Source organism: Brienomyrus brachyistius, chromosome 16 (genome assembly GCF_023856365.1).
Source record: "Brienomyrus brachyistius isolate T26 chromosome 16, BBRACH_0.4, whole genome shotgun sequence".
NCBI classification, from domain to species: Eukaryota; Metazoa; Chordata; class Actinopteri; order Osteoglossiformes; family Mormyridae; genus Brienomyrus; species Brienomyrus brachyistius.
This window is the reverse complement of record NC_064548.1, coordinates 3137961-3162185: the sequence shown is the minus strand read 5'-3', so window position 1 is coordinate 3162185 and position 24225 is coordinate 3137961. Positions and strand designations below refer to the sequence as shown.

The 24225-nt window shown below is 45.0% G+C and overlaps 2 protein-coding genes across 3 annotated transcripts; both read left to right on the top strand.

The window, feature by feature from the left end:
- Positions 1-12204: 12204 nt before the first annotated feature.
- LOC125709844 (cytochrome c oxidase copper chaperone) lies at positions 12205-14178 on the top strand. 2 transcript variants are annotated; one of them, XM_048978798.1, is made up of 4 exons: positions 12205-12363; positions 12772-12913; positions 12992-13102; positions 13940-14178. In XM_048978798.1, the coding sequence occupies exons 2-3, from the start codon at positions 12795-12797 to the stop codon at positions 13074-13076; spliced, it is 204 nt and encodes a 67-aa protein (XP_048834755.1). In that variant the 5' UTR covers positions 12205-12363; positions 12772-12794; the 3' UTR covers positions 13077-13102; positions 13940-14178. The 2 variants fall into 2 exon arrangements, with proteins under 2 accessions (XP_048834755.1, XP_048834754.1); XM_048978797.1 differs by having other exon boundaries at positions 13937-14178.
- A 4405-nt stretch (positions 14179-18583) lies between these two features.
- Positions 18584-24178, top strand: popdc2 (popeye domain containing 2). Its single transcript, XM_048978799.1, is given in 6 exon segments — positions 18584-19379; positions 19382-19450; positions 19453-19630; positions 21368-21387; positions 21390-21488; positions 21794-24178. Coding segments are annotated over 6 exon segments (1062 nt in total). The 5' UTR covers positions 18584-19132; the 3' UTR covers positions 22243-24178.
- Positions 24179-24225: the final 47 nt, after the last annotated feature.

Here is a 24225-nt window from a genome sequence, read left to right as displayed (position 1 = left end):
CGAAGGGGGACCGGCAGGCAACTGCCGACCCGGTGGGCCAGGACCCGCAGGCGCCGAGCGAGCCACAGCGCAGGCGAAGGAGGGCGAGCCAGGGGGCCAGGCGGGAGGGGCCCCCGTCCTGCGTCTATGCCCTCTCCCCCTACGGGACACAGATACCAGGCCCCTTGGTCGGGGTCGGGCACGTCGGGGCGAGGGCGAAAAAGTCACAAGTAGGGTCCCCGAGGGGTCCCACTCAAGCTCCTCCACCTCTGAAGAGGGAGGAGCTTCGGTGGAGTCCTCTGGGACCACCTCGGGACCTTGGGTCGAAGGGGGTTCTGGAGCAGGAGTCTCAGGGAGCAAAGTCAGGGGAGACTCGGGGTGCGCCTCTGGGGCTGCAGCAGGCGGAGGGAGCGCGCCTCTGGGGCTGCAGCAGGCGGAGGGAGCGCGCCTCTGGGGCTGCAGCAGGCGGAGGGAGCGCGCCTCTGGGGCTGCAGCAGGCGGAGGGAGCGCGCCTCTGGGGCTGCAGCAGGCGGAGGGACAGGAACGCGGTCAGGGGTTGGAGCTGCAGGCTGCTGCAGTGGGGGCGCCTGCCCGGGAGCTGCAGGCTGCTGCAGTGGGGGCGCCTGCCCGGGAGCTGCAGGCTGCGCAGGCGGTGGCTGCGCAGGCGAAGGTGGCCGTGCGGGCTGCGCAGGCGGTAGCGGCGGCTGCACGGGCGCTGGGTCCGTGGGCGGTGGCGGCTGCACAGGAGCTGGATCCGCGGGCAGCGGCTCCGATGGCGTAGTCGGGACCGGTGCTCTCCGGACAGGAGAGGCTGCCTGGGGAGGCAGCTTAGCAGAGCTGGGGGCCATCCGGGTGATCGGGGAGCTCTCCCGATCCTCCTCCGGGAGGGCCGCCGGGATGAGGGCACATGCCCTCAAGGCAATCATCGGGGCGATCGTTGGTCCCCTCCTTCTCCTCCTCCGGCTCTTGGTAGCGACGGGAGGTGGAGCTACGTTCGCAGACGCGGACGTCGGAAGGACGGGCCCCCGCTCGCTGGGAGCGACAGAGCGCTTGGTCCGGAGCTGAGCAATTTCATGGAGACCCTCGCGCAGCTCCTCGGCCAAGCGGGCATCCAGGTCAAGGGCTAGCTCTTCGAGGGTCTCCATACACCGGCGAACGAGGCTCCACGCGGGAGGATCCTCCTTGATCCCGGGTTGGGATCTCCAGGAATCCACTCGCTCTCCGAGGCAGAAGTACTCCTCCTCAGAGATGTAAGCCGCTTTGTTTGGGTCTGTCATTCTGTCACGGGACGGCTCGCGATCGCCTGGTGAGCGGGCAGAGAGGCGAGCGAGCGGAAGCAGGCACACAGGCAAGGTTCGGGAAAACAGGGTTTACTGGCAACAGGCACGGACAAACGCTGGGTAACATCAATGACAGACACTGGATTAGTACACAACAGGAACTTAAATACAGGAAACAAGGCAGCAAGAAACAAGACATGACTGGGCACAATCAGGGAATCACACGTGGGTAATTAGAGGGCGTGGCACACACGAGGAACGGACGGAGCGGTCACAGTCCAATTGTGGCCATTGCAGATTAAGATGTCATGCAATATACCTCTATTTTTTTCCCACAGTTTAAAGTTTAACTTGGTATTAACAACATGTGCAATATAACTACTTATGATAATGGTATACTGTATAACAATATACTTTTACTTTACTGTGCAAAATACTTGTAACTGTAACTTTTGGACAAAGGTACTTTTAAATTCTTGTACAGAAATGTTTTATTTTATTAGAATGTTTGACAGAGTGCTGGAATTTGTTAGCTTACACGTCATTGCTATTTTTATACTTATACTGAATTGTTCTTGTCTTGGTGTCTACTTGGAGTCTACGTGTTATTGTGCAGTCGTAATGTGAGCAATTTCCTAAATAAAGTCTTCTGATTCTGATTACAAGAAGTTAGGAACTGAAAAAAAATAGAAATATGCTGGAGGCTGACTTGATGTACAAACATGATTTTTTGTTAGCTAAAGAAAATACTTCAATTACAATTAGATCAAATTTATTTGGACATGGCGAAAGAAGCATTTATTATATACAGAGCCAAGTGGACTGAGGAATGGGATTAAAATACAAGTTACTTTTTTGCTCTTGAAAAACAGAACTCTAAAAGGAGATCATTACCTACTCTTAATATTAATGGAGCTCCTTTGAATGACCCTAAATGTATTTATAATTTTGTTGCCTCATTTTGTGGAAAGTTATATGAATCCAAATTTAATATTGAAAATGGCAATGTCAAAACCATTTTGGACATATTTGCAATCCTACCTTCTTGGGGTTACTAACTCTCTTTATTCCCTTAGTCTTAATGATGTAATCTGTTATTACATTCAGGTCCTGGGTATAGGCTAATAAGGTCAGGGGATCAGGGCTGGTGTGGTGCTGAGGTGTCTCCTGCTGCATGGTGGCACTTGGGTTCCAGTGGCCCATTCGAGTAGGTGCGTGGAATGTCTCTCCAGCAAGCAGGAATGTAATGATACACTCAACTCACGATTACATACGATTGATGAGTTCACAATACGGTTTTCTCATGATTTTTTAGCAGAAGGAGCTGCAGACAAATTCATTCAAAATATTCCTTTATTTATCTTTCTAAACTGTACAAAATGTGTCATCTTCTTAACAGAAGCAACTGAAATGGAATAAAATACTGTTTAAAAAAATCCCAAATCAAAATAAGTAAATAAAAAAAAATCTTCAAATAAATAAACTATGGCTTGCACGTGCAGCTTTTGAGCATGGTTTGCCCTTTTAATAATCTTCGCTCTGGCGGTGGTGAATTGAGCTCACTGTGGTGCCGGTGCATGTTCATTGTGCTATTTGTGTATATGTTATCAGTCTTTTACAATGTTTGCATGCAGTTTTTGTCTTGTCTCTGCTTTTCTCGCTGTTTTTGTTTGTGATTACCGGAAAGCTAAAATGCTGCCACACTGCTGATTAAATATCGGGTGGTGTGTCCATCCATCCATCCATTTTATGAAACTGCTTAATCCCAACTGGGGTTGTGGGGGGGACCAGAGCCTATCACGGGAACAATGGGCGCAGACAGGAACCAACCCCGGGCAGTCACCTACACACCACAGGGCGCACACACTCACAACTACAGGGCCATTCCTCTGGTCATGGGTGACTTCAGTGCGACCACTGCCACTGACAGGGCTGATTATGAGGATTGTGTCAGTCCCCACAGGTCTGGAGACCAGTGAGAGAGTGGCTCCATGTTCCTTGACTTTGCAAATGATCAGGGACTATGGGTTGCTGGATTGTGGTTCCAACATCCTGAGCTGCATTGTTGGACTTGGTTCTCCAATACTGTGGGTGTGACAAAGGAGATCGATCACATCCTCGTGGGCAGACGCTGGAGGCTCCTGAAGAACTGCAGGTTCTACAGAAGTGCCCAATTTGTGAATTCTGACTACAGACTTGTTGTTGTTACTCTGAAGATTCAGCTTAGATTCAGTAGGCTACCACCTACTAGGAGAACTCCAAGATCAAGCTGTTTCTATTGAGTTTGCACACAGTTTGTGTGAGGGACTTGTAGACTTGGGTGTGACTGCTGATTCTAACGTGATGTGGGAGATCTGTATTCATGTTGCCATTGTTCCCAGAAGGAGGTGTTTCATCTTGCAAGGCATCCTGGATATTAACAAGAGGAGTCACAGCTTGGTGGCAACTCCACTCTGTACAGGGCACTGAGGAAGGCTGTTAAGGCTCTGAGGACAAATAAGGTGGCGTTTGTTAGACAAATCTGTGAGCAGGTGACACACCATCTGTGGTCTAGTGACCCGGGTCCTGTTTAAGAGAGGATTTGACGCATTACTCACATCTGAATGGGATGATGCCTGACTCCCCAGACTTGCAGTCAGGGTGGGTGATGGAATGGTTCTTATGGATGATGCTGCAGTTGTGACCCGCGTGGCTGGCTATTTTGTGCAGTTGTTTAAAGTTGACCCTTCAGCTAAGACATTGGACATCTCTAGGTATATGGTTCTAATGATGTCCTCCTGGCTTTGCAGGCAATATTTGCTTGCATTTGGGTGTCAGGCATCATCCCAACTGACTGGAAAACAGGACTTGTAGTCCTTATCTGGAAAGGGAAGGCTGATCGCCTGAATTGCGGCAACTACAATTCTAGTCCTTGCTAGGGTCATTCTCAACTAGATCTATGAGCACTTGCTCGCCTGTCAGCAACCGGAGCAGTCTGGTTTTACACCTAGGAAGTCTACCATTGACTGCATTCTGGCACTGAGGGTTCTTATTGAGCACAAGCACAAATATTACCAGAGGTTCTTTGTGGCGTTTGTTCATTTTAGCAAAACATTTGACTCAGTTGATGAAGTTGCCCTTTGGGATATCCTGAGACTTCACGGGATTTCCTTGCGCACTAGTATGAGTGCTGTGCAGAGTGGAGGGAGAACCTCCGTGTTCTTCCCAGTTGATTGTGTTTTTGCTCCTACTCTGTTCAATGCTTGTATGGACTGGGTGATGGGCGGGGTCATGGGCTCCAGCAATTGTGGGGTATCTGTTGGTGAAGAAAGATGTACTGATCTTGACTTTGCCAACGATGCTGTGGAGGCTCTGATTGGGGCGAGGAGTCTGGGATTGTGGTCCATGTGAGAGCACCATCAAAACCCATGGGCTAGACCACAAAAGACAGGTGGACAGCAGGTGGGACTCCAAAAATACATTTTTTTTTATTACAAAAACCCAAAATTCCATGCCTTCTTCTTGTAGTACCCAAGACACAAAAAGGGGAAAAGATGGAAAGGAGGGAGGTATCTGCACACTTTACAACAACAACAACAAGGTTCTTCCAGGTCACTGTGTCTCAAGGGGTCGAGAAGTGGGTTCTCCACCAAGTACCTGGGTGAGCAGATTGGAGGATTGGGTGGAGGCAGGTGGCTTAGGGGAACAAACTTGCAGAGATGCTGAGAGCGTTAAGCTCTCTGGATAAACTGCTGGGCAGCTTGGGGAGTTCCATCATTCTGACGTGATACGTGGCAGGATAGAGGACTTGGAATCAGGACTCAGGTTGAACAAAGGAAGATTTATTTAAGAAATACGACTGATAAACAAACAGTATGTGTTTGGTGCAGAAGTGCAAACAGCAGTCAGGACCCATACCCCCACCCGAAGGCGAAGGGAGGCTACCCTCTCGACCACCGCGGTAAACCGCAACGCACAGGTACCTAGCCAGGGGGCAATAAGTATGCCCACCTCTGCTTGGCACCTCTCCCCGTGAGAAACTCCAGAGTGGAAGAGGGTCCAACCCCCTTTGAGGTTCCAGAGCACCAAGTCCTGCATCGAGGTGAGCCCAACTATATCTTGTTAGAACCTCACAACCTAGCGCACCAGTTCAGGCTCTTTCCCTGCCAGAGGGGTGACATTCCATGTCCCTAGCTAGCTTCTGTAGACGAGAATCAGACCACCAAGGTCTCCGCCTTGGCCACTGCCCAATTCACACTGACCACTTTGACCCCTCCATTGGTAGTGAGCCCATTGGAGGGTGGACCCACGTGCCTTCTACAGGCTGTGCTCAGCCTGGCCACCAGGCGCTCGCCACCGAGCCCCACCCCCAAGCCTGGCTCCCGGGGGGGTCCTGGTGACCCGCGTCCAGGCGAGGGAAAATGTGAATCCGTGTTGTTTCTCATCATAAGGGGTCTTGTGAGTCGCACTTTGTCTGGTTCCTCACCCAGGACCTGTTTGCCTTGGGTGACCCTACCAGGGGCATAAAGCCCAAGGCAACTTAGCTCCTGGGATCATTGGAACACGCAAACCCCTCCACCAAGATAAGATGTCGGCTCCAGGAGAGGTCCTTTTGCCCTACCTGTAATTTTATTTAATAATGTCCCTTTTGGTTTTCCCCACACCTGCCTTCACCTCTGTCCTTGCCGTGACGTGACATAGTGCAGATATCACTAGTGAAATATATTAGTCTAAAACAAATGGCAGAAATACTGAGCAATAATTTTTGCTTTTTTAATTCATTAAGTTTTTAATTATTATATTAAACTACATCATACATGAGAATGCATGTGTACCTTGAATGCACATTAATTTGCAAGCAATGCTGATGGAGCAAGGAATGATTAGTGTATTTCAAACTACCAAGATACAGGCTGGACCAGAGGTCCAAACAGATGGGATTGAAAGGGAGGAGGTTGGAGCTTCTAGAGGACCTATAGGTACTGACAGAGAAAATATCAGAGACAATTCTTTAGCTGACCTGTCAGCAATCTTTCAGGCGTCCATGAGGCAGCAAGAGGCAGGAGAAGCATAGATGAGTGAAGAAGCAGCACGTCAGTGTCACGCCCTCTCAGGCGGAACCCGCCGCCCACTCGTCAACAGCTCCGCCCGAGTAGGCAGGGTTCCCCAGGTGTTCCGTATATCTCACTAATGAGGACTCCCAGATAAGCAAGGAGCACAGACAGCTCCTTGCGAAGTATTGAGCCATTTCCAATGAGCCTTACTGAGCAATTACTTGTCTTTTGTGGTCCCACTACTCCTTACCTGTTCTGTATTCCTTTTGTATTTGCCTTACCTTGTCTTCTTCCTCTCCCCAGACTCGTTCCCGCTCCTGACCTGTCTTCCCTGCTGATCCGGGCTTCTCCAGTTCCCCTTTCCCTGTGTGGTCGTGTCCTGTGTGACTGTGTAGGACTGACCTTCTGGATTTCAACCCCTGCTAACGGAATACAACCATCCTTTTCGGAACATCCCTTAATTGTATCGCACTCAGCGATCATATTAAAACATCTGGCTGTGCGCATATCTGGATCCTCGCCTGATTATTCTGCCTCCGATCACAGTCAGTAGCAGTGCTTTTCTTTTTTTTACAACTGGAGGTGCAGACTCACACTTCTCCTTTTCCAGAGCTATGGTGGCGGGACCAGAGTCACAGGAAGTTTCTGAGGTACCCAATTGACCAACCCCAGGTATGCTTGCACCAGGTTATGAGCAAGCCAGTACCTTCACAGGCCAGTCCCGCTCCTTTAGTGAGGCTAGATTGGAAAAGTTAATGGAAGATGATGATGTGGAGCATTTTTCATTAACTTTTGAAAGAATCATGGTAGCATGCTGGTGGCCTGAGCCAGATTGGGTCTTTCACGTCCTCTCTCTGTTGATTGGTAAGGCCAGAAGTGCATATGGTTACATGAATTTGGATGAGTCTAAGGATAATGATTGTGTAAAATCGGCAATTTTAAGGAAATGTGACATTTAACCCTGAGACTTAAAGACAGTGCTTTTGCTCTTAAGAGGTTAGGGGCGGAGAAACCAAAAAGGAGTTACAGTATATGTGAGACTGAAGGTGCTGTTTAATAAATGGACTCAACCCAAGGGTAAGACAGTTCATTATACTGGGGAAGCAATTATCCTTAAACAGTATCTTAGGATATTGTCCCCAGAGTTTCAAGTTTGGATCAAGGAACATGATCCAATATCCGGCTGATGTGGAAGAGGGAACCATGGAGTTATGCAGCTTGGAAAACTGCCATAGACTCCCACAGACAAATGCCTGCTCAATATCAACAAAATTCAACATCAGGTGTGAGTAAGTCCCTCATGAGAGAGAGTCAGTCAGCAGCAATACAAGGTAAAATACCAACTTGTTATCTGCGTGGACAAGATGGCCACACTAAGTCTATGTGTCCTAGGAATCCAGCTAAGCTCACCCAAATGTGTCTTGTGTCATGTTCATAAGTAAACTTCATGTCTGTTGCATATTATCAATCTCTGTTAAAATAAATGGCAGACCTCTTAAAGTTTTAATTGACTCTGGCAGTGACCAGACCCTGGTTCAGCGAGAGGTTGTACCCAATGGCATTAGTTCACTGTTTGCTGTATACAGGGGGATGAGAAGCTTTACCCTACAACTGATATTTATATTGAGGTTTGTGGTCGGGCCTATTTATTAAAGGTTGGAGTTGCTGATCATTTTCCCTCTCCAGTGGTCTAACCATCTAAACATGTAAAAGACCCCTCATCAACCCTCAGTGTGCTGCCCTTTTCTGGTGTTGACCTGGGGAAACAGCCTGGAAAGTCTAGGAGGACACGTAGCCAGAGAAGACAAGAAGAATTCCATCATACTGTTGTAAATCCACTAGATAGTTGCCCTTGGGTTAAGAGATCCCAATTAATATAGTTGAAATGCCACAAAATGATCCAAGTTTGACCTTTAGGTCAGCTGTTACGTCCCCCTCAGATTTAATGCCGGCGACACCCCCTGAAAGGAGACGTAGATTTTATGTGGTCAAGGGGGATTACTGAAACTTCAAAGACTGAGTGGTGTGATCCAGTGCTGTTGGTCCCCAAGAAGAATGAACAATTAGATTTTGTATTGATTTCCAGTATCTTAACTCTGTATCAAAGTTTAACTTGAATCCAACTCCACATATTGATAATCTGATTGAATGCTTAGGTAAGGCAAAGTATTTAACCACAATTGATCTTTGTAAAGGTTAGTGGCAACTGCCCTTGACCCAGTGGTCTTGGGAATTTAGAAACAGCATTTAGAAACCTGTGGGGCCTTTAATCAGTTTACGGTTCTTCCCTTTGGCTTACATGGAACCCTTGTAACCTTCCAAAGACTGATGGATCAGGTATTGAATGGACTGTCGGATTTTGCTTGTGCTTACCTGGATAATATTGTTGTTTTCAGCAACACCTGGCAAGAGAATTTGGAACACTTATAGAGAGTGATGGAGTGTCTACATTCTGCAGGCGTGACCATCAACCCTGTGTGTTTTTGCTAAAATTGAGACTGAGTATCTGGGGTTCATTATGGGAAATGGAGTGACAAAGCTGCAGGTTCATAAGGTCCATGCTATTGAGTCTTGAGTCTGGGGATGGCTGGATTTACCACTGCTTCAAACCCAACTTTTCATCTAGGGCTGCTATACTGACTGATATGATTGGTTCAAGATCTCCCAATCAGGTGCAGTGGACTGATGAGGCAATGGCAGCATTTTGTGATCTCCAGCAGGCCTTGAGTAAGAACCCAGTGCTTCACAATCCAGATGTTAATAAATCATTCACTGTACAGACTGCTGCTTCTGAAAGGGGAATTGGGGCTGTGTTTTTGCAGGGACTTCTATTGGTCCAACACCCTGTAGCTTTTATAAGCCATAAGCTTTTTCCCAGCGAGTGTTGTTATTCCACCATTGGAAAGGAGGCTTTGCCTATTAAATGGGCCCTGGAATGCTGGGTAGAGAATTTCCGTTGGAGACTGACCATAAAGCTCTTCAGTGGCTGGAACATATGAAGGACGCTGATGGAAAAGTATCACTTACCCATAGTCATTTGTGATTTTATGTTTGAATTTATTTAGTTTAAGTGGCAGTATACTGGTAATTAAAACTTAATATTGTTTTTTTTTAGTTATGGGGGTGGAATAGTTTGCATTATTAGTTTCTTTTTTATTGTTTAGATATATTTTTTAGATTTTATTTGATTCGATTTTGCTTTGTTTTTACTTAACCCTCTATGGCATGAATTTTTATTTTAGGAGGAAAAAAATATTTGACTCTAGTTTTAGGGAGCTTGGGGGTCCTTGATAAAATATTAATCATAAAATGTGTCCCCCCCAGCCCCCCCCACCAGATTTTGGTCTGTTGTCTCAGGGCAACAAGATGCTTCAAGGGTACTAAAACGCCAAGGTTTTGTATATTATATAATAAGTTGAATGAGAAGCAAACAAGCAATAAATTAATTTAAAAAGTTTTATTTCAACGACAACAACAATTTCAACAAGTTTTATTTCAACAATCATCAGTGGATGGTTTATCAATCTGTGTGTTGGATATTAGCTACAGTGTATGTTTGTGTTTCTGAATGTATGTTCCTGTGGGGTAAAGACTGAATCAGTGTTTCTCCAATCCTACAAAGCACAGTCTATATTATTCTGTATGGAACCTCAGGAAGCAGTTGCTGGTGGATGTGAAACACAGATGCACGCCACATTTTTGGCACTTGGCTTTAGGTCTACCTTTGCATCTGGGTACCTTGCATCTCCCTTTCTTTTCATCCATGACCATCCAGTGGGCTGTGGCATCCAGACTCACATCAGGGACTGGAATAGGTGTAGCGGGTCCTCTTCTCCTCTTTTCTTCATACTCCCCAGCAATTGTGGAACTGGGACGACCTCTCTTACGTTCCAGATTCTTGCCACTTTTGCACAAGCTTTCTGCAATATAAGACTTAAACGTGTAAAGCTTCATCTGTTTGTCTTTTCTCATCCCAGCACTGCTGCAGTCTCTCTTGTAGAGCAGCCAGGCAGTCACGATGGTCATGTCGATAAGGTGGAACATCAGCCGGTGGTACCACTTCTTCGATCTGATTTTGTTGCGGTACAGTGCAATGAGAGAGTCCAGCAGATCCACCCCACCCATATTCTTATTGTACTCTCTCACCACAGCAGGACAGGGGACTTGAATGATTTTTTTTTTGCTTGCCATCCCACCTATCAACCTTGGTGACTGGGTGTGCTCCAATGTAATTACTGAGAAGACTGACTGAACGGTTATCATACCACTTCACAACATGCAAGGTGGTTTCTCCAACCTTAGCCGTCTTCTGTTCAAAAGATCCACGTCCTACATCCCACCCACGTACTACTTGCTCCTACATCTGGCAGCTCAGGGGGTTGCACAGCTCTCCCTGTATAAATCTCAAAATTGTGTGGGACACCATCAGAGCCAGCTAAGATGAGTATCTTGTAGCCCCATTTCTTTGGTTTTGATGGCAGGTATTGCTTGAGTCTATTTCTTCCCTTGAAGGGGACCATCTGCTCATCTACAGCCAGCTTCTCAGACATTGGGATTCGATCATGTTCCTTACACCCATAAAATGTCCTTGCATCCATTTCCTGTGAATAATAGTAGATAGTACATCAAAAAAATTGATTATGGTGATAACTATGCATCCCTACACATCTCCATCCATGAGCATGTTATTGTTAAAACGAAAGTGGTCTAACTGCGCAATGTTGCCCTGTGGCAACAAATGAAAGACTACCGTTTTAGTATATAAATAAAGACAAAAAGTGCCTTTAATCAATTAAATAGGCTTCTTCACATATTCATGCACATCACAGATATTATTTATACAAAATTATTTACATTTTAACATGTTAAAAAGTGAAATGTATCTTACCTTTTGCTAGCAGTGTGTCCAAGCCGGCTATGGTTGCAAAAAGGACTGTTCCACCCCCAGACGAAAGGTCAAACCCACGCCCACCTCAAATTTTATTGGTTACAGACTTGTCATCAGACTTTTACTGTGATGTTTTTTTGGAAAAAATTTAAAGGGGCAGTGTGTGGGCCAAAAAAGTGGTTTGTTGCCTGAGGGTTACACCATGCCATAGAGGGTTAAACCATTAGCTGAGCACAAATGAACATGTCCACATAAAACAAACAATTGGCACATTGGATATTAAACCATACATTTTTCTGTCAATGTATTTGACTACGCCAGAGGTTGGAATCGTAAACCTTTCTAGACCCTATCACTTGGTACTTCAGCCCCCTAAAAAATTTATTTCTAAAGAATATATCACATATTTTTGTATACACTTTGTAGTACCCCAGCTCAGAAAACTTTATCTTCGGGGTCCCCCCCCCCCACAAAGGTCAAATCCTAGATTAGTAGAATCGTCATACTTCCTTGGATGTGAACCACCCTTAAATTATACACACGGTGCCATGGCTCGGGGAATAATACAGTCTGTGACCATTTTCATGCGTGGTGCAGTTTCACATGCAAACCTCTTGCCAACACACAAAGTCGGTGTAACAAAGGCACACTTCACTTCGCTCCCTCTTCTAGTAACTTGGGCTAAATTCTCACAGTGAAAGATATTCTTTTAAAGCGCGGTAAAATTCCAAAATCCTCATCTTTGTATAATACATTTCCAAAGTAAAAAGTAACAGCGAATTCAGAAGAGCCCCAAATAACACGATATACAAAATACTCCTTAAGGTTATAAAGTAACACAAATGCGCAGCGCCAATCGATAAGGAACCCGGTAGTGACATTGGTAATTGCTTATTGGATGGATAATATTTATGTTGTCTCCAATGATTGGTTGCACGTTTAGGTTTCATCCGGTTAAGAACCAAACGGTGCATCGTTGCGCATCACGATGTCCTTGAGTTTCAAGTTCCGGATTAAAGCCTGTTATTGCATTTTGGGAAGTGCAGTGATATTATGGTTGACGTTAGTTTAACTTATTCGCTGTTGAACTACCTTTCCCAGTCTCCCAGTGGTCATACGCATATCTGTTTAGGATTCTGTTTCGTAAGGAAGGGCACATGTGAATCCTTGAGTATCAGAGGAGGTAATAATATTTATATAATCGTTTTTTTGATAAATGTTGTTTTTTTACTACTAGTCGGCACGCCTTTAAAAATAAATAGTTGATACTGGTATTTCTTATGTTTCATTTACTGGTGTTCTGTATTACCGTTCATTTCTGAATTCCGCAAAACTACCTGTTAATATTATTACTGATTTTGATCTTTTATTTAATTGTGAAGATTTGACAAGTTTTCGCTGTAAATACTGTGTTAAGTAAAATCTAGTGTTTCATTTCTGGAGACGTATGAGCTGGTGTTACTAGATTTTATATCCTTCCAATATTCGATTAGTGTTTCAGTCACACTGTGAACGTTTTACGCGTGAATATAATGGGAGCTGCTGTGCTGTGTTTTATATACCTAAGATGTATTCGATGGTTTCCTATAAGGATAAGTTCAAGCGAACTTGAAGATGTCGACGCTGTCTGCTGCTAGCTGTGAATCATCTCCCCTGAGTGCAGCACCTCAGGAGAAGAAGCCGCTGAAGCCTTGCTGTGCTTGTCCAGAGACCAAAAAAGCCAGGGACGCCTGGTAGGTTTAACTAGCCGGATTTGTTAAATAACTACACAACTGCCGACTGTAACTGCGAACAATGCATGGCGATTGCAGCATCGTCGAGAAAGGCGAAGAAAGTTGCAATGAGCTGATCGAGGCGCACAAGGAATGTATGCGAGCGCTCGGGTTCAAGGTGTGATCGAGCACTTTGGAAAGGCGTGACGGGTAAGTGGGCAGAAATACCGAAACTTGCCATACTACCATGCCATGTTTGCCGTCGGCGTGAGAGTAAATACAAATTAAATATATAAAGCTCCCATTTAAATTCATTTCTAAAAAGAACTAACAACTTTAATATCATAATATTTCTGGAATACCGTCTGAACCGTTATTATATTTATGTTAACGTTTATCGTTAAACCAATCGCGTTTTCTAGTTAACTGATTTTTTTTTTACATTGTATTTCTCTCATATGGCACACATGCGTTACTGCATCCTTTTGTCTGTACAAGAGCATGAAAGTGATCTGTGCATTTCTGGAGATAATTTGTGTTTAAACAAGGCTAATTTTGTGTTAATACTGTAATATAGCGTCAAGGTTCCTTGGAAAATGGCTCCTGTCTATCATATGTGGGGGTTAGGAAATCATGTATTATAGCCACAGAATAATTTCATGAGACAAATGAATTCCAGATAATTATTGCTGATTGCCCATTGTTTTTGAGGAAAAACATGAGCTGCAGGAAGGCTGAATGGATGTAGGGGAAGGTTTCTTCTGTATTTCTTAATGTCGGTTGGGTGTGTAGGCTATACAGGAAGGACTACCACTTTAAAGTCTGCCCATGGCAGGAAGTGAAAACACTGCTTCATGCCATGTGCTGTGGACTCATTTCCCTTTGGCATAAGTACAGTGTTACTTCCTGCATTTACCGGTTTGTACTTGCTTGAACAGTCACACAGAAATACTAGAAAGATATAGTAAAAATAGATTGCAGGTTAGACCATCACGTGAACTGCTTTCTTTTCCTGTGTGTGACTGACTCGCTCCCGTCTTCCAGCAGAATGGTGTAGCTGGAGTCCACACTTTGGGAGCTTCTCCAGTTACGCTTGCACCTGAAGCTTAAGAGAGGGTCTGCCTCTAAAAGATGGTCTGCTGTGGGCTTTTTTTTCCTCCGGTCTCCTAAGGTTGAGGTGACTTAATGCTGTTTTGTTTTATTTGTTGTTTCTGTATTTTTTCCTGCATAAATCACGTTCTGTATATTTAAATTAAATTTAATTAAAGAAATCCTATGCAATCTGATGTTGTCCTCTTGGTTTTGCTTTTTTTTTTTTTTTTTGCCATCCGTCACCGCTGGAATGGTAGTGCTGTAAAATGTGAGCTTCTGAGAGAAGTTCCGGTAACTAAGCATTTCCGTGAAGTATCTGCCAAGACAGAGCTCCGCAAATTACAAATGTACACTGGGGTATGTGTGTGCTGCCCTCTTCATAATTCAAGGACTCTCATTCTCACACTACATTCTTTTTGGGAGGAGGGGTTCTACTAATGGCAGCTGGGCCTGCACTATGTGTTCTGGCCTTTAAATAGGACTGGGGGCTGCATCTCCGATGACAGGGTGTCTCTGAGTAACTGCAGGACTCTGCTGGGGGTATCAGCTAGGGACTCTGAGCACTAACAATGTAGGTTAGCCAGCCTGCTTTGAGGAGAGAATTTTCTTAAGTCTAAATAGGTTTGCAATGGTTTACAACTGTTATAATAATTCGTATCGTATATTTAGTTCAACAATGTCTCATAATGCATGTCAAACTCAGGGCAGCTGGGTCATACCTAGCGAGCAGCACAGTTCTTTACGGCCTGCAAAATGATTTTATGAGATGGCCCTGGAATAAGGGTGTAACAGTACACAAAATGCACAGTTCAGTACAAATTGGGTACGTGAGTTTTGGGTACGGCAGGGAAAACTGAATTTGTTTTGAAATTATTACTAAAACTGCAAACACAGGCACAATTAGAACAATTGTAAACCAAAAGCAATGTGTCTGATGTCACTGTCTGAATAAAGCCTAAGGGATGGTTATTTGCACATTGTAAAAATAAATATGTAAAATAAAAATTTTAAAATAAGACTGGCTATTAAAAATCATAATGAATTAAATCTTGTGTTGTCCGCTACCGAGTACTAGCCTAGTCTGAATTTCATAGCAAAAGTACCTTAAATGTCCCGGGGAGGTTATGAGACTATGAATATGAGTTTGGTATAATACTGCAGTTATAAGATAGTTTTGGTCTATCAACTACTCTATCTTCAATTTATTGGAAAACCAAAATGTTCCAAAACTACTGATTATGACTGACTGTAAGCAGCATTAGCCATGCCCAACTCAAATGAATAATAAGCATCATGTTTTTCATGTTGTACATCAACTTGTGAATTCAGGTTCTGTTTATAATAAGAAGTCAATCCATTGCTTTCATTATGTATACTGAATTATGTAACTGAACAGCACATAACTGATGTTACTGCTACAGCTAACCGGGAAGTAGGGATCATCCTTTACTCTTCCTGCTCCTCCCCCAGAGTAGAGGTGGCACCCCTGGCTAAAATTGCTCACTGTGGGCTTATCAGATCTGGTCTCCCAATCATCCCCTGTATCTAACTGCCAGATTCTCTACTGCCGTTTCACCACCTTAGCTACTGTGCTGAACTTACTGGCACAGAATGGCTGCCATCGCATCATCCAGGTGGCTACACAGTGGTGGTGGTTGAAGTGGCTCTTCATTGAAGTGTGTGAAGTGCGTTCGGTGTCTTGAAAAGCACTATATAAATGCAACTTACTTACATACATTCATTCATTCATAATCCTGTTTTGATTTCTTGAGACTAACTCAGCTTGTTTCTTATTTAAAAGAAGGATCCACCAGATTATGTCAGATAAAAGTAGATGAATAATAGTTATTCAGCCCAGTGGATGGATTTGATTTAAATTTCACATTTATAAGTGTTAATTACATATAGTAAAGATTTCAACTAAATAATAGGAAAATTTGGGTCATAGTGTTATTAACTAAATAAATATACCTTGTCTGACCCACAAATTCTTTGGCGTTTTTAATATGGTCCTTTCAGTGACTGAGCTCGACACCTCTGCTTTAGAAGGATCTAAAAGTAAAATAATAATCAAATAATAATCGATACTTTATTGACCTCCGTAGGGAAATTATCTTTACGCCTCCCACAACTTGCTCTTTTTTTTCAGTCAAGAAAAAAAGTTGTCTTAAGTTGTCTTCTGATTACAGGTACACAGGCTTAGCTCACAGAGCCACACGCTGCCCCACAAAAAAAAGGGTTTGACATATAATATATATATATATCCATCCATTTTCCAAACCGCTTATCCTATTGGGTCGCGGGGGGTCCGGAGCCTATCCCGGAATCAATGGGCACGAGGCAGGGAACAACCCAGGATGGGGGGCCAGCCCATCGCAGGGCACACTCACACACCATTCACTCACACATGCACACCTACGGGCAATTCAGCAACTCCAATTAGCCTCAGCATGTTTTTGGACTGTGGGGGGAAACCGGAGTACCCGGAGGAAACCCCACGACGACACGGGGAGAACATGCAAACTCCGCACACATGTGACCCAGGCGGAGACTCGAACCCGGGTCCCAGAGGTGTGAGGCGACAGTGCTAACCACTGCACCACCATGCCGCCCTTTTTTATATATTAAAAAAGGGTTGACATATAATAATGAAACTGCAGGCTGGAAGTACATGACTGGTTTAGCTTTTGCGCTTAAGGCCTTCCCACCTACTCGTCAGCCCTTTGCCTTTGTATGGATGTGGCAGCTCCCAAAGCACTCTATTTTCTGACGTACTGAGGATTATTGCCCGAAAGCCTGTTCTGGGACTGGCCTGAAGGGGGAGCCAAATATAAGGATATGCTTTGCTGTCATCACTCTGTGCTTACAAGAAATGAATCTATCAAAAATGAATCTTTTAAAAACGGAACATTTATATATATTTTGGTGAATATAGAGCAATTATATAGAATATAGAAAATTATACTAATTTTCTGTTTTGCTTAAGTCAAATGATTCTGTTTAGGAAAATAAAATCTGAGAAATTATTCCTGAAAGTTCATGGTTGCCTGCTCTTTTATGCACTTTACAGGTCTTCATCATTTGCAGGGTGTCTCTGAGCTCTAACCCCCTCCAGCTGCCATAGTAGACTGCAAAAGTCATATATTGTCCCTTCTTGGTCCTCCAGCGACACTTTTCCTGGCAAGTTGCTATGTGTAGTAACTATATACTGTTTCTGCCTGCTGCCTTCTTGAGCCCCAATGACACATGGTTTTCCACCATAGTAGGATGGAGCTCAGTGAGCTGAGCTTAAATAACACCTCAGAGCAGCTCTGCTTTCATTATCTCAAGCTGGGGAGGATCAACATATCCCTGACGGACCTGGTTTCACGAAAACATGTCTAGTTTCAGACCAAAATGTTGAGAAGCTAAGTGTTGTTATCCTTTTGAGATGCTTCAGCAGGTCTTGAAGTGTTCACTGACTGAGCAGACAGTTCCATGGCCTCACACCTTGTGAGTTCTCAGTCTGGAGTGCAGTCACTAACCTGCTTTTGAGTATATGGAGTTAGCTAATTGTCATGGTGTTTTCGCGAGGTTTTCCCGTATTTTGCTTTGATGGTGTCCCTTATGAATGACTGATGTTTCATCCATTGTGCCCTCCTCATGCCCTCTGCTTTCTGGGAAGAGTTCCAGGCTCGCTGTGAGCCTGCATTGGTTAAGTGCTTATGGAAAACAGATAGAGGGAGAAGCGGAAGTGTGTAATGATTAATGCCATACCTGACACGTCGCTGCATTTTATTTCACTACATTATTAAAGATGATCTCAGCACAGCAGGGAATTATTTCCATGATAAAATGTTTACAGCTGTGATCCGTGCATATCGCTATCAATCCCATCCTTCACAACTTTTGTGAGAATCAACTATAGTCTAAATCAGAATTTGAAAGAGCTGTGCAGGACCGTTGTGGCTGCCTGGTTCCACCAGTCTTCTGGTTCTGAACTGGCTCAAAGTGAGTTCTGGTACTTACTATTACAGTATGAAGTAATATGCTCTAAGTTTCGCCTTTAAATGTCACAGCCTGCTGGTGTTTGGCACGCAAAACCAGTTGGGGGACATAGGACTGTCGGGGTGTGTGTTGTGCTAGCTGTGAAACCTGACCTGCTCACTAATCCTATCTCTTTAATCATTTCTAAAAAAATTCCCTCGTTGCTACATGTTGGGACTGGCTCCGCTGATGCTCAGATGGACCAGGGCACCGGTACTTCAGAAGTCTGGACCTACCTTCACCTCCTTCACCTACCTTCTCTGGGGAGGTGCCGTGGAAAAGCAAGATGCATGCTTGGAACTTGTTCTGAGAGGTTTGCTCTCTGTCCCTGACACCATGCTGGGTAGCAGCTCACACTGGCAGTCTGTGATGAGTTTTGATTTTGGAGAAGCAGAGCCGCCTTGTTAGGTATGTCAAAAACAGGCTCGTTCTGGCCTCCGTTTGGACAGGGCTGCCACTTCACCCGCACTATGATAAGTAGCTGCTCTGCTGTGTGTCATCGACACTCTCTTCCTTGTGTTTCAATTCCAAACATGGTGATCCTTCTAGGGGAATTTGCTGCTCCACCCCTCATTGGCCCCCCACAAACTCTCTCTGTCATCCGTTTCCAGGAGATAGCTACACATTCCGAATGTATCCCTCTAGGGAAACAACCGCAGGGAGAAAAGGAACACACAAGCAGATGAAACAGAGGAAGGGAGAGTGGGAGGGAGAGCAGGGCTGCTAAGAAGACGTGGCGAAACTACAGAGGCTCTGGACCTCCGCTCAGGCTCCATACTGAGAGGGGACAAGTTCAGCGCTACAGAAACCCAGAGACTTTCCAAGACAATTTGTAAATACTTCACAGAACCACGGACCACATTTCATTTTTCTTCTTTTTTTCTATTAATGTGCCACATCTTTCTCAGAAACATTTTGCTACTTTATACGTTGGAGCCACTATAGCTGAACAGGACATCATCATTACTTCAGTTGCAGTTCCCGATTAAGTAGGAAAGAAAAAGGAGTATTTTGTTTTTGTTGTAAAGCACATCAGAGCATTTCCGATTTTGGATGGATTTTTTATTCTTATACTGACATACGAGTTGACCGATTGACTGACAGCTTTAGGGACTGTGCAGGATGTTGAATGGGAACACTACCACCTTGGATGCACCGTCGACAGAATACCAGTTCTGTACTGTGTGGGGCAATGAGACAGAGGGGGCCTTTTACCACCTGGGTAACACACTGCTGTGGTTGGGCTACATGGGCGGCAGCGGTGCCTATGGGGCACTCTACATCTTCGGCTGCCTAACTCCTGCTTTCTTGTGCCACGCCGTGTGGGGCTGGAGGCTTTGGTGTGGGTCTTTGCCTGTGGTGGTTTGGTCCAGCTGCTGGGGGCACTGTGCCTGCTGCAGCTGGCCCATCTTTTGTACCAGCTCCACAGAAATTGGCTGCCTGGGAGGAGTTCCGGAACCTCTATTCTGGCGTTTACCTGCCGCTGGGCGTGCCGGTGTCCATATTCAAAGAGGTGGCTGCAGCCTGCGACTCCCAGGTGCTGTCCTTAGGTGAGGAAGAGGCTTACGCTCTGGAGGGGAAGACAACCATTGATCGGCTGTCTTTCCTGCTGTCTGGAAGGTGAGTCCCTTATCCTCCTCTGATCTGTACCAGGACTTCCTCATTGCCCTTGGGAAAAACAAAACAAAATAGCTGTATCATCTGTTTTTCGCACAACATTGCCCCTGACAGATAAGAGGTCAAACAAATTGTACCATGTTTACTACTAAGCAGATGTGTAGTGCTGAGGGGCGATTACAGTATTTTCTTGCATATCAGGCTGCGCATAAAGCCATCCAAATTCACAAACGAAAGTTCATATACTGATTACGGTGAACACTTTTGATGGCTTTTTGTGTGCAAATGTTTCATGCAGGAATTTAGAGAGGAGTTGAGTGCATATTTCTATGTGTTAATGTCCTGTCTGACCAGAATGATACAGGGTTCCTATACTGTAGAAATCCCTTACACATGAAGCAATACCAGCAGCTTCAGATTCAAGCTGCCCTTGACCTTTGAGAGAACTCTTCAGTTCTCAAGATGTCTGGCTTACATTCACAAGCTTAATCAGGATTTTACTGCAGATGCCTTACAGTATATAAACCTCTCTTTTAGCACTTAAATATTTCTTTGTGTGGTGTTCTGCCAAATCCAGTAATGGAGATGTGGTGGAGGTGATCTTACATAACCTGTTTATGGTGAAGTAAACCCGATTACCCACAATCAGGCCAGTCGCTTGCTTAGCATAAATGCAAGAACTGATGTCTGAATGTTCCTCCTGAAGTGACATTCAGCTTTTGTGACACCTGGCTTAGGTTCAGATGGGTTCAGTCATTTTGTACCTGTGATATATGCATTTTTCCTGAACTGTTACTTATAGAAACATCTCTCTGTGAAAGGAACTTTGAGGCCAGCTGCACATGAATTGGCTACTACAGTACTTTTGAGAACTACAATTTTTTAGTGATAATTATCAGAGATGGTTATGTGGTCTGTATTGGAAGGAAAACAATCAGCTTGATGGACAGTACCACATAACAACAAGATGGCGCCCTCTGCTGGACATGCATGAAGTACATTTTAGACAGAATGCACAAATGAGTAACTGTGGTAAACTGAGGAACCTGAAGAATCATAGTCCGGATCTGTCCACGAGGATTGTGCTTGTCTTTTCCCACCATTGACATCACAAATTTTCTGCTTTGACAGTCGACCTGAGGGTTTACCTTTATAGTTTCATGGTAAAACTCTTGTGGGGCATTGTCAACCTAGATTTTAAAAAGGAACATTTAAAATTTCCATGGTAATATCTTACATATGTACTTTCTGCATCCTAAATAAATCACCAGATAAAGTTTATATTGGTGCAGTAGCACACACAGACACTCACACACACTCACACACATTCACAGATATTTATTGTCACGAGCACATTATACAATGAAATCTTTGGCAGGAGAGCAGGAGGAGACAGTTAAGTCCATCTATCCTATGTAACTTATTATTTGATGGCTTAACACAGATTTTTATCCAAAGTGAGAAGCATCAGTACATTATCTGCCTAATATTCTACCAATACAATTGTTACTTAATTGCAGCTTATAAGGGTTCTGTCTTGACTAGACTCAGACGTTCTATATGGTCACTCCTGCCCAGGGTATACTGCCCCACAGACAGCAAATTGTAGCACAGCAGAGGGGGGTGGGGTATATTCTGCACATTCTGCTCCATGTCTGTGTCAGCTGACTGCCTTCTCTCTCTTTCTCTCTCTCTCGCTCTCTCTATCTCTCTCTCTATCTGTCTGCCTGCCTCTACTAGAATCCGAGTGTCTCTGGAAGGCAGTTCCTGCACTACATCTTCCCATACCAGTTCCTGGACTCACCTGAGTGGGAGTCGCTCAAACCCACAGAAGAGGGAAACTTTCAGGTACAATTAATCAGTGGGAAGGTTTCCAGCCAACACCAATTAACTGACCACAGGTTTCCCAAGCTTATGTGCAATCAGCTAGAAGCAGGTGAAGATGTTTGGCTGCTATAGTATCTGGGATGTTCTTCTTAATCAAATATTTGAGAATTTTCTCTGGTTCACTTACAAACACCTGACTAAAGTCACTGAAACCTTGACTTGTTTAACTTCTCTCTTCTAAAAATACATAGATACAAACGTTAGAATTATTTAAAGAGTACATGAGATGTAGGTTACTTTGAGGACTGCCCCAATGACCTCTGACTTTTGAACTGACAGGTGACCTTGACTGCGAGACAGACTGTCGCTACATCTCATGGAGGCGGCGGAAGCTCTACCTGCTGCTGTCACGCGATCGCTACATCGCACGCCTCTTCTCCGTCATGCTGGGCAGCGACATTGCTGACAAGCTCTACTCCCTCAACGACAAGCTGTTTGCCAGGAGCAATGTGCGTCTCGACATCCGCCTGCCCAGCCTTTACCACGTGCTGGCCCCACCCTCTGCAGACGCTGGATCTGCCCAGCAGATTTCACACTCATTCAGTTCCAGCTTGGGTCTTCCGGAGGGGAACGCAGATTCCCCAGCCGTCCATGGCCAGCCCCGGCCCCATTCCTTGGATATGGAGAGGCTCTTTGGTGAGGACTCCAGCAGCCTGATTCTGGAGGACTTTGCTGACATGACAGGCTCCTTCATGGAGTATGGGAGTGAGAGCAATTATTTGAAATAGTAGTGAGTGGCAGTGAAAAACTAGACCACTGGCTGTTTGCTAAGCCACATGTAAGTATGGGAGCAGGACCACGCTTGCTCTCTGGTGACACACAAACTTAACCTGACTAATGAAATGGAGGCGGACTTCAAAACATCATGTCACAGACATGATCATCAGTAGACATTGAACACTGTCTGTACCTTCTCTGGAGGGTTGATTTAGGAGGGGCATGATCCAAGTATACAATATCCTGGGCGGTCAGTTCCAATGGATCTGTAATTGCTGATTTGAGAATGTAAGGCTGACAACAGAGGTAAATTTTGTGCAAATGAAACCCATCTTTATGTAAAAGATTTTTTTTTTGGGCGGGGGGGGGGGGGTCTGCAATAAACAAGTAATGTGGACACTGACACTTAAGACTCAGTCAGCAAAACATATAATGTTACCGTTATGCATGTTGCATGTCCAAGGCAACAAATTGGGCTGAAAGGATTCCTGTATTTCGCAATACATCATGTTCTTATTCTTGCTTTGTTTCTGCTCCAGTTCTCCAGATACATTTTTGGTTGATTGAACACCAATGGCAGGTGTGTGTGTGTGTGTGTGTGTGTGTGTGTGTGTGTCAAGGGGTATACTGTGTCCAGACAGAATTTAACTCTCTTGGAGCATAGCCCAGACTGGCTTCTGGGGCAGGACAGCTGCAGAGCGATGGTGGCTGGCTAGGCCTGGCACGGTCTGTCACTGGTTGTTTTTAATAATGGGAGGAGGAAGGGGTTGTGTGTGGGTGTGTGTGTGTGTGTGTGGGGGGGGGGGGGGGGTGGCAGTCAATGCAAGGCCCTGAATGGTTGAGCTGTTAAAACGGTTCTTTTCATCAATGAGTTCATCAGAATGATTTCAGGCTGAAGTGACACTTTGAACAACAAAGCCGTAATCTGTAATAGAGCTACACACGAGCCCCCCCCCCCCCCCCCCCCCCCTTATTCACTCACCCAAACTTCTGTACTAATTGGATTATTCCCTAGCGAATTATGGACTTTTGAAAATGATACTGCGGAAGAAAGGAAAAAATGAAACCTCTTTTTGGACTGGCAGCCACTTTATTGTGTGTGCATGTGTTTTGGAGAGGGCTCTCATTTCATGTCTTTTCTGTGACAGTGTTACGATTTAATTGGGTGAGTGTGCTAGTGTGTTGACAGGGTGCTCTGATTTCCTCATGTGACTTTGCCTGTTTGACCCGAGGGAGCGGAGAATAACAGCAGCAGCGATTGTTGACCCTCCCCCCCCCAACCCAACAGGGGACCACCAGCCAGGACAGCCTCGTCTCCACTGGCAGAGAAGACGAGCTCCTCTGGTTCCCACTGACACTCCGAGTCTATGAGGACGGCACAGCCCACTGACCAGGCAACACACCCCCCCCCCCCATGGCTGGTTGGGGGCTCACAGACATGCTGCACTCCCAAATGGGAGGAAAGTAGAAGATGCTCCTTCGTCCACATCGCACCTACCTCCGCATAAGCAGTCCGTATGACTCCTGTGTCACTGTGTCATGCTCAGCCCATGCAGTTCTCCCACTCTGAGCAGCCGCTTTCCTGCACTGGGAAATCCCCCCTCCCGTTTCAAGTGTCATGCTCTGTACAGAGTAATTCCACATCCGTAGGGTGAAGCTTTCAGGGTTACTAAATTACACCAGTGTTTGGAGTCACTGCCAAGAGATGTCTTTGTTTCTAGATGGATGAACAGCTGTTTCTTTCAGGTGTCATGTGCATTTATATTGTTAAGGCTGAAGAGCTGACAATGCGAGAATGAACCATAAAGTGCTGGCATGAGCATTGGGACAGGAGTAATACAGCATCATCCATATATTTTTACATGCAATTTAATATATGTTAATATTTAAGTATACTTTGGCACATAGATTAGCATGCAAAACAATAAAGGACAACATCCTACATTATCTGCCTGTTTTGTACCAGGTATATGTGAGGTTTAATGTTTAATGGC